The sequence below is a fragment of the Aphelocoma coerulescens genome, chromosome 3 (genome assembly GCF_041296385.1).
Source record: "Aphelocoma coerulescens isolate FSJ_1873_10779 chromosome 3, UR_Acoe_1.0, whole genome shotgun sequence".
NCBI classification, from domain to species: Eukaryota; Metazoa; Chordata; class Aves; order Passeriformes; family Corvidae; genus Aphelocoma; species Aphelocoma coerulescens.
This window is the reverse complement of record NC_091016.1, coordinates 40,851,199-40,868,281: the sequence shown is the minus strand read 5'-3', so window position 1 is coordinate 40,868,281 and position 17,083 is coordinate 40,851,199. Positions and strand designations below refer to the sequence as shown.

Genomic DNA, 17,083 nt, shown 5'->3' with positions numbered 1-17,083 from the left:
AAAGCTGTAGGAGCATAGGAATGGACAGACACAGAGTGTTACTCCTATGGAAGTTTCTATGAAATAAAGAATCTTGAACATAGTTAACTTGAGTATATATGTGACTGATGATATATTCCATCTTTAGCTCTATCTGCGAGGTCAGTTAACAAAACCAAAGCAGTGGATTTCTTACTTTACATTCAGCATAACAGTAAGAGCTTGCAAACACCTGGCCTATAACATAATTTTACTCTTTTGGCAGTATGACCTTCAAGATATATCCAGGAAATGACCAGTTCCTCAATAATTTCTCTTCAATCTGGGCAGTCCTCTGTATATCAAGTCACAGCCAAATATTATCACTAGCTTCCTTCTATTTAGATGTTAGAGAAGAAAAAAAATGTCTGTAACAGTAATTAACATCTCATATTAGGTCAAATATACTAACTTGGATTCAAAATTCTATTTTTCTGGTGCATTTATAAGCTTTACCAAGATATGTAGCTTGTAACTGAACACCCACCCTCTCATGACTATTACCATCAGATTGTGAACTATTTGGCTGCTAAGTCCCTATAGAAACACACAATTAAGTACAGAGTAGAAGCTGCATGGGAAGAGGTGATTTTTGTGAAGTCTTAGTATGTAGCCCTAACACTTTCAATACTGTACACCTTTCTCTAGAATATTCTTTGTTCCACAAGCCACTTTTACAAATGACTGCATGTTGAAGTAATTGCTTAACACAGAAGATTCGTACAGGTATGTATTTTGTATACACACTTGCATGTATTATTTTCCCTATATTTAAAATAAAGGATTATTTATCTTGATTTATGATTTTTCTTGAATTTGGCACTAGCAGCCTCTTACAATACAGCTTCAGGAAACATTTAAGCCAGACTGTCTGTATAAGAGGTGTGGTCCTTCTTTTCATTCTCTTAAAATGAGCACTCACACAACTTATTCTTCAAGAAATTATTCTTTTTCAATCTGAGTAACTCCCTTAACAACCTGATCACACAGGTGCCTGTCTCCCAGTGTCAGCAGAAGCAAGGGCCTGGCAATAAGTGGCCAGACACAGCCACTCTAGGGACCTGCCTTTTCAGCAGCAGCATAGGCTTAGACCAGGTTCAAATAACTGTGACTCTGTACTCAGCTTGTTAATACAGTAAATCCAACCATCAGGCTCCTACCATTGAATCAAAAAATGATGCAGCTAAATGATGCAGAGACCTGATCTGCTATGAACTCACTCTGCCAATTTAAATTTGTTCAAAAACCCAATGTTTTTGGAACGTTAACTTTGTACCAGTGAGCTTTATGCTGAATCAGGTATCATCTGTCCTTCCTGCAGCTGGCATAAAGTCAGCATAAACACGGCGTTGCATGCTCTAGCTAATTAAAAAGGAAAGCGCCTGTGTGCTCACACCTGATCCGGATCAGCTCAGCACAGCTGAATGATCCAGTAGATCACAGATGCACTACGAATGACTGCTCAACAGTTACCTGCATTTTTCACACATTAGGTATGGACACACAGCTGGCACTTAAGCTGCCACAGGCCTGATATGTGGAAGTTGATAATGATCCCCAACTATTGCTGAAGTTGAGAGGTTGTTGAGGAATGGTTTTTTCTTGCCTCTAAAGGACCAAGCCTCACAAGAACAGCTTGGGAAAAAGCAGAACAATTCGACACAACAAAGCATTCTTCAGGATGACAATTTGAAAGACAATATTTGATTTTCAGGGAATTTGATCTAGGGTAAGCAAGACATCTACCTCATCCTACATCAAGATACCACACATTCCAGCAAACTGACAGACTTATGACCAAAAGTAAAAAAGATGCAAAATACTGTGCTAACATTGCATTGTACTTTACTGTTGTTGATTTGCTCTAGATCTTACAGAAACATCCTAATAAAAGGCATGCTCATCTGCCCACGTCACAAGAGCTAGATACAAACAGGTGAGTTAAAAAATAAAAATCCAGCCTTATATGCCTTTTATTCATTTGTTTAGCTGTGGCATAATTTTTATATTATCCTGATTGTAACTGTCTGCATGTTAGTATTAGAAATAATGGACAGGCAGTATAACAGCTGAGGTTTTTGGTGGTGGTTTTGTTGGTGTTATTATTTTCTTTTTTGGACAGGTTATAAATCTCTTCTTTATGCTGTCAAGAGTAAGGGAGAAACATATTTCAATAGCAACTTTAAAACGAAACTCACAAATTACTACCATTATGCTAAGTGCTAGATATCCCACTGTGCAGTTTTGCTTTGTGAATTTTTACCTTCTTCCATGCACACTTTTAGCCACTGATCGCACAGCCTTTCAGTGTTTTCTGCCTTTTCCTTTAAATAAACTGGCTCTGGCTCCTTCCATCTGGTTCCCCTTCCGTCAGCAACCCTGCACCTGTTCACACCTCCTCTCCTGTTGGATTCCACTGAACATTTCCTCCTCTGCCAGGGCTATTCTGGCACTCGCAACCTTTCTGTCATTCAATCCATCTGTCAGAAGTGAACTTTGTTTACCGCAAGCTTCTGCTTTCTTCTTCAAGAAGCAAAGCCCCTCAAGGTCATTGTCAAATGAACTGTCGGTGTAGATTTAAATCCACTTCTGCTAACCAGCAGCAGATGAAGTTCTTTACAGTCCTGTATTTGTGAAGATCAGTTTGGGGTATAGGAGAAATAATAAGAAGCAAAAGAATAGCTTTTAATCATTATTTGTTAACTCCAGCAGCTAACGTGTTTTTCTTCTGTTCCTTCTTGCTAGGGCTAGCACAATCTGAGAAAGGCTTTGCAGAGCTATGCAAAGAAGTGGAAAAGGCTCATAAAAATATTACAAATAAAATAATAAATGAAGCTTTTGACTCTCACTTTAACACTGTGTAACAGAGATATTGACTAAAAATACAAACAGAAAATGGGAACAGTTGAATGAGTAAGTTTACAGTAAAACCTTAAAGTGGCCAACAGTATTCATCTTAAATTCTTTAATCTGCAGCGTTTTTTTTTTTACCTTACCTACTGATATTTCAAACGCAACACTACTTAAAGAAAAAAATCCTTAATATTTTTTCCTGTTTTCAAGCCTTGTAAAACACACATATGCAACTCTTTGTTAGAATACTGCCTTCCACATTGAGGAAAATTGTAAAGATTCTTTGTAAGGGCTGAAACTAAATTCATATTGTCAACAGGATACATTATTTTTAGCAATTCCTGTGTCCATATTTCTTTTAAGGAATACACTCTGATAACCAAAAGTTCCTGAATTATTAACTAACCTCCTTGCCAATCTCATTCTTCTAAAATAAGAAATACCTTCAATTTCAATGCATACCTTGGGTATCCTTTAAAAAAAAGATAACCTTTCACCAAGATTAAATACAATACCAAAAAATAAAATACATATTTGAAGATTTGTAAGCAATTTTAATGAACTACCCATTTTATTACCCTTTTATCAAAAATGAATCTAAAGTAAAGCTTTCTGGGATCAAATCCAGGAGGTAATCCAATCTCATTAGCAGAAATGCATTTATATTTATGTTAGGTCTGAATCTGACTTTAATGAAAATTGCATTGACAAATACTGCACAAGTTTAGCTGAATAAAAACTTAATACTGATCTATCCCTTATATGGCGATTAGTCCCTGCATTTGCAAGAAAGTATTTTCTTATCTCTTACTTTCTTATGATCTTCTCCCATAGGAAACTATATGCAGGTGAACAAATGCACTGGAAAAAGAAAAGGAACCCTGGTACAAAAAGAGTATGCAGCAGTGTCCCACCTGACTACAGAGACACTTGAATTCCCCACTGATTTAAGCCGCGTAGAAGGAAACTGACCAACAAGGAGAAGCTAAACAAGAACAGTTGCTCCTATTTCTACAGAACTATAGTTGGATATGCAAACCACCAAAACCACAGGGGCAACCAAGAGCAGCACACTGTTAACCTTGCCACACTGCCAGCACAGCCAGGGCAAGGAGTTCAGCCCTGTCAAGTAGCCGACAGCAGCTCATCTGCTCGCTCAGGACGGGCATCTCCCAGCTCAGCCTCTCCTGACCAATCACCGGCACAAGGGCGCTGTGCAAGGGGGTGAGGAGAGCAGCCAAGCAGCCAAGGCTGGCGTGCTCAGGTGAATTTTTTTTCCTTCCTCCCTCCATCCAGCAGCTACTTTCTCCAGCAATGACAACCTGCAGGCTGATGCTCTTCAAAGTGAAATTGGGTAAAGTCTCCAGCTGAGGATCTTTTGGGTCCTCTGTTGAATCCTTTTTCTAGGCAAGAATTTCAGGAGCAGAATCTTGCACAGCAAAAACCACAAAAAATACCCACAAATGAACAACCACTGTGACTGCATAAAATAAACAACTTTGAATATACTTCTGAAAGCACAAGACAGCTTTTAAAATTGTTGAAGTTCACAAATACCAAGTGCTGACACAAAAAGTACATTTTAGCTTACTGTAAAAACAAGCTTTCCATGTACTTGAGAGAAAAGCTTTAGAACAAGTCAGAAATAATGATAAAAATCAGAACCATTTTTCCAGTAGCAAATTCAGCAAAAAATCCAGCAGCCTTGAATACATGTATCTGAAAGACTTCTTTGGTTCAAAAAAATAAATCATTATCCTGTTGTCATTAGTCACACAAATAAAAAACCTAATTTGAATGAGACCAAAGTAAATATTTGATACACAGTCATAAACTTATTACTGTTAGTGCTGAATAATAACTGCTCAAAACAAAGACCTTATAAAGATGTTTGTTTTCTACAGCAGTTAGTCTCTTCAGTGTTTCATCTGAATTCACTACTCGCTCCAAAGCGCTTTAAGTATTGTCACTGCTCCTGAACCACACTCTACATGCAGTAGCAATTTGGCTGCCTCAACAACCTGATGTGATCATTGATGTGACCAGTTGCAGTTTAAATGCCGTGAAGAAAAATTTAGATGAATCTAATACTAAAATCTGAAAGTATATTATTGCCTTTTCTTGTATAAATACAATTGTCAACCATGTTAAAACTTGTTAAAAATTATTAATAATTTATAAACATTTTCATGTTCAAAATTAACATGATTTTGTATTTGTTTTTTACTCCTTCACTTACATTTTCTTTCCTTCCCTTATAAAACTAATCAGTGGCCTTTATATGTCTGTTTAATCACTTAAATATGTTTAAAATATTAAATATAATTATATTTAAATAATTGTGTGTTATCTTGACACAAAGTGTATCAGCTTCGAAAATTTTACAACGCACTGCCAGAAGACGACAGAACCGATTTATTTCAAATCACTCAGTATCAGTCTTCATAAAGCAGCATATGGTCTTATCATGGCAGGTAAAATATTTTACCTTCTATAATAACGCAGAGCAGCTAATTTATCTACATGCTGTATAATCAGATAAACAATTTCAGCTGCACTATGAAAACCTGTAAGCAAGGGAGAAATTTATCCCCCACCACTTTATTAATTTTTCCACCTATACATTCATATGATAACAATACAGGCTATTCTTTCTTCCACCTCCTGCTTCAATTACCTTAAAGCAAGCCCTTCTTTTCAGTAGTGAAAATATTTGCAGTTTCTACAGCTGCAGGACAAAGAACTCAGATTTTCACAGAGTTGCTCAGGGGAAAAGGAAGGGGGGTTAAAAAAAAAAGCTCTGCAAGATTCAGTTGCAAGTAAAGCAGAGTGAATGACAACTTTTAAAGCTACCACAATCATTTACTAATGTGCTGCTATAGCAAATAAGTCTAATTTTTTTTGACAGCACCAAATTAGATTTATTGCAGAAACTGCTGCATAAATAGCATATGGCTATGTATACTACCTATTTCAAATCCCTGTAATGTTTCCTCCCCTTCCTGCTCAAAATGGATAATTGAGCCAAGCTATAAACTTTCTGCAGACAAGATATACACAAGTTCAAAAAGCAGATGCAGGACACGCAGGGTTTTTTTGTTGACATTGTCTGAAAAAGTATCACATATCCTGATCAAACAAAACCAGGTAGGAACAGGTAAGATCTCCCTTGCTACACTTCAGGATTTTATTTCCCCCTTTCCACGATAAAATTTTATTTTCATTTCTCTTTCATGCTGACAGTCATCAACATGGGGCATGACCTCGTAATCCTCTCACACACGACTACCTCTTAGTTGCACAAGAAATCCTACTGATCTTTACGTCTTACGTGAGTCAAATTATTCATCTGACTCAAGATCAGAAGGCTCGGACCTCCATTCATTCCTCACAAGCTCTCATTTATGTGTAGGGAAGTGCCTCCTCCGAGCAAAAATAAAACCTCAGAAAACTGGTTCCATTCATTGGAGGGGCCCAGCCCTGTGGGAAGGTGCCGACCTACAGCTCTCCCGCCTTTCAGCGGGAGCAAACTTTCCTTGTCGGTTTCCTGGATCAGTCCCCGGACCCACGTGCTCGCGCATTTGTCAGTCGCCACATTCTACGTTCGCTCTACCGCTACGGTAAAACACGAAACCACGCAACCTTATCACAGGGCAGGCCCGAGAGCAAAGCCCCGAGTTTTTGAGAAGGAGGGGGCGCGATGCCGCCGGCGGGACACGCTCGACGCCCCGGAGGCCGCCGAGAGTCGCGGTGCCGGCCCGGGCCCGTCCCCGCCCGCCTCCCAACTTTGTGCGGCCGCGGCAGCGAAAAGACCTTGCAAGGTCTCGCGTGCGGCCGACGGGCACACCACTGCACACATCGCGCACGGCTGCGGCTACCCCGCCGCTCGCCTGGCGGTGGTCAGTCCTCCCAGCTGCCCTATCCGTTACTGTCTGATTAGCTCTGCGAAGGAGCCCCTCCCCGGCCAGCTTTCCCTGCCATCTGTTCCACACGCGATGGCTGCCGCCCAGCAGCCTCGCGCTGCCCTCCTACCTGGCACCCGGCTCCCGGCCTTACCCCAAAGTGCTAACACAGGTTCTCGCTGCTGGCAGAGTCAGGATTTCATTACTACTACTTTGACAAGTGCAGGGTTGTTTGTAATTTCTCTTTTATCCTGATTTTGATTGTACAACCACCTCCCACTGATTCAGTTTGCTTCAGTTTTGTTGCTCACAGATTTTACTCTCCACATTAATCTCCCTCTGGCATGTTACTGCATCTGTTCCCTTTTTTATTATTAATTTTCAAATTCCCACCATTTTTGACAAAAAGGAGGTAATCTACACTCTGCTTCTGCCCATTTCATTTTCTTTAATTTGGAAGATAAGTATGAAAGCGTGCCAAAGAAGTTAATTCTCCGTTAACAGTTTATTTTCTGGCATCCTGATGCCTTTGTATATGAAAACCAGATAGAAATAAATGTTGACTGAATCACAACAACATAGTTGCAACTACCCCTAAATTTAATGAAAAGTAAACATATGAAATAGAATTGAAAGAGTTTGTTAGTCATCAGAGTTGTTTCATGTTATCACTCATCCCTGCATTTTAAAATAATGCTTTTGTACGTGATGAGCAGACTATAAAAAATTAGAAATCAATCACCGGTTACACCTCATTTCTGCTTCCTCCCCCCACACCCCAATTCAAGTGTTATTGGTCCTTTCATCAGTCAGTCAGTCTGAGAACATTAAGCATATCTCAGTCATTTAATACTAGTAACAACATTTCTCCAAAACTCCTTTCCAGCATAGGTGATGGATTCTGAGGTGCTAAAATTTTTGGAAAAGGCATGGTATTAAGCATGTTCCTAACTAATAGATACTACTAGAAAAAAAAATAAACCAATAAATACTAAGTACTGTGCAACTCCCTAGAGGGCTGTGAATAACCACCAGGAAGTTTACATTTTATCATTTAATAGTAAAGATTAAGTAGGGAAATCAATTAATAGTCAGGTTGTAAATTCTAACAAGGAACACTGGTGGTGACATACAGCTCAACACCAGAGCATCAGAGATTAAATAATGCCATATTAACCTGGAAGCATATGTGCTTTAGTTATTCTATGTGTAATAGGAATTAGCCTTAATGGAGTCACTGAAACTAGCAAGAAGCACCAATGCGCAGTAGGATGGCTACAGCACTGCTAAAACCCAATTGGCACTTCCTTAGGTGTGCTGCTTTCTAGGGATCATATCATTGTCAAAAAGAGGGGAGAAATATCACATAATGGAGATCCTTCAAGAGAGTGACACAGGGATTTAGGGCAGCTTGGTGGGTCACCGGAACATGAAAGCATGTGTTCATTTAGTAATTTTCCCTACCTACAAGCTGACCTTCAGAAGTTCTCATAGTGTTTCATACAAGCAAACAAGAACAATAAAATTTAAACTAAGCTAAATCTGCTTCTATTCTAGTCAATTACATTTCCAATCAAATTTCAGATGACATTTCAGTCAAAAAATCTTGAGCCATCTATCTATCTATCTATCTATCTATCTATCTATCTATCTATCTATCTATCTATCTATCTTCATACCTGAGAAAATGCATAATGACATAATAATTTCAATTTTGAAAATTGAAGATTCACTCGCTTCTTAGGGATTATTTAACTTCTTTGGCATATGTAAAAAGGAACTACATCTGACTGCAACTGAAACAAATAATACCTTCAGATCTGGTTTGAATGAAAAAGAGGAATGATGATTATGTTACACAAGAATAGTAAAACATTTTTTTTACATTAGATGGCACACTAAGATACAGACAAGTTGTTAACATCTTGCATGTTTTATATGATCTTTTCCATGAGCATATTGACATGATTTTTAATGACTATTTTCTCATTAACTAAGGACAATAGACCTGTATGTTTTCTACTCTCTGAAGAAGGGCTTCAGGTAAGTTTCATTAGCAGGACCTAACCTTGCCAAAGCAACAGCAATTTAACTCTGACTTAAGAACTAATTTCGTCAGATTCTCCTACTACAGTAACCTCAAAGCTGAAACTAGGGTGAAAGAAACCCCCAAGAAAACTTTAAACAATCATGGTCAGTTTCATAGCATGGTGACATCTGCAAAGTTACATGACTGACAAGCAAAACTACACAGTAGAAGTTCTGTATTTCCCCAGTCTTTTGAAGATACACAAATTAGAATTACTAACTAGATTCAATAGCAGAAAGTGCATGTTAATAGCAAGTATTTCTAAGCAACATATTGCTCCAGGAAGAAAGGTGACAGGAAAAGGCAATTTTAAACTCTGTGGCAATGGTTTAGAATAGCTAATTGTAACCTTTTTTTCTTCATTTTTAACAAGTACATTTTGTTAACTTAGAAGCTGTTTAGTTGGTAATCAATCAACAGTGTCTGAAAACTAGGATACAGCAAAGAAGTGGGACTCCTGGAGAAGAGTGCTGTTCTCAAAGTACTTTCTCATTATGACACAGACTGCATGTTTTTTCTCATTTATTCCTTTCATATACATTTATCTCATTTTTGTATATTAAAATCCAAAGTTCTTGTATGCATTTTTTTAAAATCCTATTTACAATATCCAAACTTAGAATCAGTGGACTAGTGAAGCTTTTCTCCTTAGTAATACAATAATTCATACAAAACAAAGAATTCTTTCTGTATCTCCTCAGCTACCTCTAATTTCTGCCAGAACAGCACAGACAGGTCATGCAAGGCAACAGAAAGACTATCCACAATGGTGTAAACAGCAGTACAGGCCTCCCTCAACTCCAGCATTGTGAGAGGACTTGGAGTGAACCAGCTGGTCCTCTCCTGAAAAGAAGAGAATCAGCAAGACGAGGCCAAGGCCAGAATACCCAAGAGATGCACTAAATCAGTGCAATTTCTGCAGCAACCTCCCACAGGCAGGACTCTAGAGCTTAAAATCTGTTTTCCTTGGCAAGCGCCACAGTGAATGAGTCTACAACCCCCATAGGATTGCTATTACCCCTACCCTTCAAGTATTTTCACTGACACAGTTGCCATTTGAGGTGAAGGGAATAAATGAAAGAAGGCAAACCAAGTGAATATAATTTACATGCAACAACTATGGATGTACCAATCCATGAAAAACACACTGAGTTCAAAATGCAAAACTAATGCCACTAGAGACGTGTAACTTTTATACCTTCACTAACACAGAAAACCTGTTCTGTGAGGAAGTGAGCTGAGAGGAAGAAAAAGAGTACAGGCTAAGGACAAGTTTCATTTCAGTAGGGGATGTTTTCCTCTGCAACTAGGTGACACTACAAGAACATCTCAAACTCTGCCCTATGAATTTCAGTTCAAGGGGAAACCAGGTAATAGTTCAGGAGCAACAAATTGCTCATCTCTTCTCCCCCTTCTTCTTTAAGCAACATCACCTAATGTATTCCTGGAAACCAGACAGATACTCCAAGTGTACAGAGAACACTAAAATCTACAAAGTGTTACAGAATTTGGGGAATGTCAAGAAGAAAGATTTGAACCTATTTCCCATGCCTCAACATATACATTTTTCCAATAAATACATGTCAACATAGCAAATATTTCAATTCTTGTAAGGAGATGCCAAACATGAACACACAGTATTACAAAAAAACCCCAACCCAACCCAAAAAAATAAAACAAAACCCAACCAACCAAACCCCCCAAACCCACAAAAAAAAACCCCAAAACAACCAAAAAAATCCCAAGGAGATCAGAACCTTGCAGAAGAGTGTCTGCACTAGGTCAAAGAAGCCATGGCAGTTCAGCATCTGTCTCAAAAAGCAGGTGCCTGTGAAACTGTATGAGAACAGGGTCAGCACAGGGCATTACTTGCTCAAAATACTGTTCCCAGCCTCCAGTGATTTGCATCTCAGAAACTTTCTGAGTCAGAGATCATACACTGAAAAGCTACCTGAATCATCTGTGTGCTAGGTATCCAGCTTTAATTACTTTGCTAAGTAAAAGCAGGCAGTAATCCTCATTTTTACATTTTGAGTATTTTCACAAAAAAAAAAAAAAAAAATTATAAATTCACTAGTCAGATTTATCCAAGATATCCAGAGCTTTATTGCATATAATCAGCCTTTGCTAAAAGGAGCGTGGTAAAGCCATTTGGTTAACTATCACAACAAATCATTATTAATAAAGTTCTGCTAAATCCAAACTTTAGATATCTTAACAACTCACCCAAAACTTTTTTCAAGTTCATTAACCTCTAGCATATTTTTTTCTCTAAATACAGGCTGTTAGAGTGGTACTTTCTTCCATCTGTTAAACAACCGTGCTCTGAATTACACAGAAATTTAGCTGAATAAAAAAATGATTCATTGAATTTAATAGTTTAGACAAGGCTCTATTTTATTTCCATTTACTCAATGGCAGAATTCTCACAAAGCCCAAAAAGTACAAGACTTGGATAAGCACACAGACTTCTGTTAAGTGATAAAAATCTGAGCTTTTTTTTCCCCCCCATGAAAAATTTAAACTAACTTAACTTTTTCCCTTAAGTACTGAGTAAAAGCTGCCAGATTTGTTTATGGATGTGCATTCTTGGGGGGAGCAGGGCAATGGAACAAAAATCCCCCCCACATACAACCAAAAGCCTGCAAACAGTTGGACAGTAGCATTTTCCGAGGCAAAAGGAAAAAGTTCTGTAGTTACCCAAACTCAGGTTGCAATGAATAATTGGCATGTCAACCTTCTGGAGTTTTCTAGAAACATGTAATGAATAGTGCAGCAAAAGACATTGGGAACTATACCCAAGGATGGAATATGCACAGGGGAAGTCTCTGATCACACATTGCACTGTACCGTATCTTCACGGAGCAAGAGACTGAAACACCTTCCTCACATACTTGAGCTTGCCTCATATAGACAAAATTATGTTGATTTATATATTTATATACAGAGATTTATATATTTATATACAGATTCCTGGTCATTCTGCTGATGAAATTTCAGGTTATTACTCTGACAACTCCTATGCTTAAAGGTGCTGTTCTACACTACAGTGTCAAACATTTCAAATGTATTTGTCCTACCAAGCACAGCAACAGAAAGAAAAAGTAGCTGCAGTCTCCCTTGCTCTTCTTCCTGCCTAGAAGCATGCCACCTCTTCACCAAAGCTGAACATTGCCTCTTCTACACACTAGTAATTCACTTTCATAAATTATAGTTCATAACTCACTTTGTAGTTCATAACTCACTTATTCAAATCTCCATTTCTAACATGACTGAGAGCTGCCCGTGCAGTCAATGACTGCAAGTATCTACAACAACTGTGGGGAAGCCTGTGGCAAAAAATTAGCAGAATGAAATTGGTACTACAGCATGTAATAGGATAAGGGGTACCTGGTGAGGTGCAGTTGGTGCTCAGATTTACTCAGCAGTTCTGTCAGTTTTAGGCACTCCTCTCTGGCTCCTGTCACATCCTGCTGGGCTTGTTCCAAACGCTGTTTGCTTCCATTCAACTCTAATCCCAGTTTTTCTATTTTCTTAGGAAATTATAGAACCAAAGAAAGTATATTTAAAAAATACATAGAGATACATTTTAAGAAAAAAAAACCATGATCAAAGCACCTGAAAATAATGCACACTTCTGTTTTTGAAGAAAAGTAGTTACTTGATAAAAACTGCAAAACAAGCAAATTGAAGTATTTGAAATTACATTCTTATGAAAAGCCAAAATGTGTTTCATATTTAAATACTCTAATATACAATCAACATTGTTGTGTTCATGCGGCTTAAGAGTTACAGGCATTCAAATATTTTCCAGTTTTCTTATGTGAAGGCTCCATATTTGTGGCCTGAATTCACTGTGGTAGAGAGCCAGAAAGGCAGTGGAACAGTCACCATCTTTGGAAGCTGCTTGACACAGGATAGCTCTTGTGATAATTAATTTATTTTTATTTTTTTGATGCCTATTACCTAACCAATGAGAAGTGGGCATTTAGGTTTGTCACCTAATATTTCGCAAGAGAATAAAGGTAATTTTGTGATTTTACCATTATTGAAAAGAAGTAATTTATTACTTCTGTCTGAACCCTAAATATACCAGCTGCTGTTAATCCTTTTATTTTATTAATATCATTAGTCTTTATATATCATGTTGATGAGTCTGTTAATTTATTTTACAAACAACAATAGTCAAGTTTGCATGACCAGCATCTTCAATTCCAGTGATACATACTAATGTTTTCTCACTTATATTGTCAGCAATTTAAACATTTTTCATAAAAATTCTCAGAAATAATATATTTTTCTTTAAGTCCATATACAACATACAAGTACCTGTAGGAATACATCTGTAATACAATACTATACTTTGTCCTAAGGATGCTTTTAAGAAGGCCATTAGAGTACAGAATAAGCTGACAATGTAATTTTATCATGTAACAACTGTTCTGCACTAACTCCCTACATAAATATTTACTTGTCATTGGGGCTGGAGGGAACTTGCATGTTTTTCAGTCAACTATACTGTGAAAGGTCATTTGTAGTACAGAATAAAACTGTTCTTATTATGAGGAGTTAGTGCTGAATAGCTATTATACTTTAAATTCATACCATAGCTTATTTGTGATAGCTTCCTCGTGTAGACAAAACACAGTATCTTCTTTAATTAATGAAATTATTCAAACATCCTACAAAAACAAATGAATATAACCCCAACCCAATATTTACATTTGAAGCACTTTTGTAAAACCTTGTCTATTTTCAACCCATAAAAATGTAAGCTAGACTACTTACATTAAGTTATGATCTCAGACTAATACAATCTCTTAATCCAGAAAAACAACACCATTTCATAGGGCTGGGAGTTTTTTAATTTTTAGTTTTGCCACTTAACTGTACACATTTCCCCCCTCCCCAAGAGCACTCAACAAAGGTTCATGAAGGAAATTTTAACTGGAATTTATATGCTACTTTGTTTGTCACATGCACCTCCTACCAAATAATATTGGGAATTCCAAGTTCAAATGCAAAGATAGTAAAATTATCTACAAAATCATTAATAGTCTTCCCTTCAAAAGAATATAACAACCTATTACACTAACAGAATTTTTTTAAAATCAGGTGCTCAAAGATATTCAGTTGCAAATGCTTTGCATTTTCACTTTTCATGGACTTTTGTGTATTTTAAATAGAAGTCTCAGGGAGTTCTCTATTCTTCTTAACAGTAGCAGTTCATAGGTGTTATTTCTCCATCCATAATAAACAGGGACATGAAGTCTTCACTGTCATTACAAGTTAAAGACAGGGAAGTTCTGCAACATTCCTAAAATTTGCTTTAAAAGTACATCCCTTCAGCACACCTTTAAACAGCCCCAAACCACACATTAGTCCAAAAGCATCAGCTAAGTACTTAAAAAAAAGCACAACCACAGCTGAGAACATAAATACACTCTAGATCACTCCTTGAGGGAAACGTTTCAAGGAACAGATGGGCTTTACACCATTGCCTCGAGTTAAACAGGCTCAGTCAGGTTTTGACACAGACCCACAGAAGGAAGCAAATTCCAAGTGCAAGAACCTCTGGTGAAAATGTTTCGTTTCCATCAGCCAGATGTTGAACCTTCAGGGCTGAACTCAAGAACACATACATAGCTTTCACTTGTCATGAAAGTGCAGGGGGAAATTCTCAGATAGGGAAGTGTCACTTCATGACAGATCTTTAAACATTCACAGGTGTCTTATAATTTCTATTAGAAGTATCAAGAAAACAAACATGTGGCTTGAAGAACATTTTTACTTGTGCTACTTTCATCAGTAATTCCAAAATCCAGTATCAGCTCCTTTACACTCGTGCACACATGTACATATGTTTGTGCACATGTGTAGGTATATACAGACATACATAAACATCTTAAAATACCAATGTTTGGAAGTACTTGCAGCATGAGCTGTCTGAAGAATAGGAATTCTACACAAGAATTCTGGTAATGACCATGGCAGAAACAGCAGACAACCTCATAAGAAAGGTATGGCAGAAAAATGCCACCCAAAAGAACATGTGAACAGCAACTCAGAATAATTTAGTTGATAAGCCTAAATATACCTGGACTGGCTGTTTCTTTTTGAAACACCAAAACATGTTCATTCAAAATAATTTGGTAGGAGCCACGCACCACACCACATTTACAGGCTGCAAACAGACCATACTCTCAACACTATGGGATACTTCAGTTTAAAAACTCAGGTAATAATTTGAAACATGAACACTCAGAATCTGAGACATGTTCATATAATAAAAAACAACCCTCTTCTCTCTCCTATCAACAATAATAGTCTCATAAATACACTCTGTCCTGAATTCTGAAATATGTATAGTCCATCATTAGGTCATCACAATGTAATTGGGATTTAATCTACAGAGAAATTACAGAATCAATGAGTCTTCTTCACTGTTTCTGCTGGGAACCTTATCAGCACCATTTTTGCCAACTTTTACTCAGAATAATTTTCATGTTACTTCAGTTACCATTTCTTCTATCAGGAAGCTGCAAGCAGTTCTGTAGCTGCTATCCAGGCCCCAGTGTAATTGTAGGGACAGAAACAGAAACAAACCACCAACTAAAGCATTTTGCTGACAGCTCTGTTTCTCATGCAGTGTTAATTTGATCCCTCAGTGCCTATCACCTGTGATACAGCTTTTTTACCACATGATCAGAAAGTTATTTCTTCAAGGTACTTAACTTTTCAATGTATGTGAGAGACAAGAGATGGAGCACAGAACTGCAAAAAGACAGATGACAATCTTGCATTTAAGAAAATCTGAAACAGATTTTCAGTATAACAAGGAACAGAATTATCATAATGTATACGTACAACAAGACTACATTAAGGTTAGAACAGGCAACTTCTGGTGTTTAACTCTGCAACTTTAATGTTCTTATTACTTCTGCACATAATTTCAAAAGTACTATTTAATATGTCTTGTTCTGCAGTTGCCCAAACTCCCAGGAATATCAACAGGCACTTTGCCATGGAAAGATGGCAGGCTAAACCTCACCATTATTAGTAAGCTGAAACACATTAACACCATCCTGCATCCATATTCAGCTCAGTTACACAAAAGAAGTTTTAAACAAAAATGAAGGATTGGTGAAGTACCACTGAAGTAAATTTTTATTCTAAATCAATTATTCTTTTTTCAGTATTACCACCAACCCCCTTTTATATTTTAAGTTTTCCACTTTGGAGCATATAGGACCCTATTGTATCTTTTCTTGAAGCACTTAAGTGTTTCACTTCTCATTCATTAGTTTGTGATGCATTTAAAAATTATCTTCAGATTTTCAGATACATTTTTAGGAGAACACACTGGAGATGCTCATTCAGTGACATAAATGCAGCTTACTGGAAAACATAAAAGGTGATTTCTCAAACACTGAATCAATCTTCAAATATCCTCTTCATAACCTATCTGACATTATCTTCACCTAAAAATACTTATGCATGTTGCAGAAATGTGCTTTTTAATTAACTAGACATCTCTGTCTCTGTTAAATCTGATTAAATAAATAATAATTTCATTCAAAAGAAGTCAAATTAAAGATTAAAGTAATTGCTTCTTTTCATACTGATGCTGATTCTGTTGTATGCAAAAAATACAACTTAATACTTCAAACTAGCAGATGTTTTCCATAGAATTTTACAGAACAGCAAACTGACAGAGAAGACAAATACTTATTTTTTTTAACAAATTAGAATGATGAAGTGGTGATACAAGAACTTGTACTCTGAAGAAAATGCAAAAAACAGCTTTAGAAGACTTCTAACAAAATGAAAAATAAACTGAAATCAAATTAATTCTTAAGTGATTGATGACATTCACTGTTGTCCTAGTATGTTCAGACATCAGGTAAAAAAAAATACACAGTATACTAAAAAGTAAATTCTGCACTGACTGTATCATTGCCCAAATTCTGCAGTAAAATAACTCTGGAGAGTAAAATATTCATGTGAATTTACAATACTTTTTTTTTGTTTCATACTTCATTTGCCACCCTTACTAAAAGATTAAAGGGGCATAAAATAGAACCAAAAATAGAAGAAAAAATATAGAGTAATAGAAGGTGAAATATAATCACTGTGGTTGTTGTTATTTGAATGTACATCCCCAAAAGGCAATCAGCATCTATAAAAACATACACACTTCAAATTAATACACTTTTACAGG

At 37.0% G+C, this 17,083-nt stretch overlaps 1 protein-coding gene and 1 long non-coding RNA gene across 6 annotated transcripts in view; one reads left to right on the top strand and one right to left on the bottom strand.

Moving 5' to 3' along the window:
* Positions 1-17,083, bottom strand: part of SDCCAG8 (SHH signaling and ciliogenesis regulator SDCCAG8) — a 109,430-nt gene that overhangs the window by 56,668 nt on the left and 35,679 nt on the right. For all 5 annotated transcript variants that reach the window (XR_011149804.1, XM_069009905.1, XM_069009907.1 and 2 more), the window contains one exon: positions 12,253-12,395. Coding sequence is in view for 4 of the 5 variants with exons in the window: in XM_069009905.1 (XP_068866006.1) it covers positions 12,253-12,395 (143 nt within the window). In the remaining variant the exon portion in view is untranslated. The remainder of the gene's footprint in view (positions 1-12,252; positions 12,396-17,083) is intronic.
* On the top strand, positions 1,597-4,981 carry LOC138107210 (uncharacterized). Its single transcript, XR_011149319.1, has 3 exons — positions 1,597-1,747; positions 1,887-1,954; positions 3,706-4,981. It is a non-coding gene; the product is annotated as an uncharacterized lncRNA (long non-coding RNA).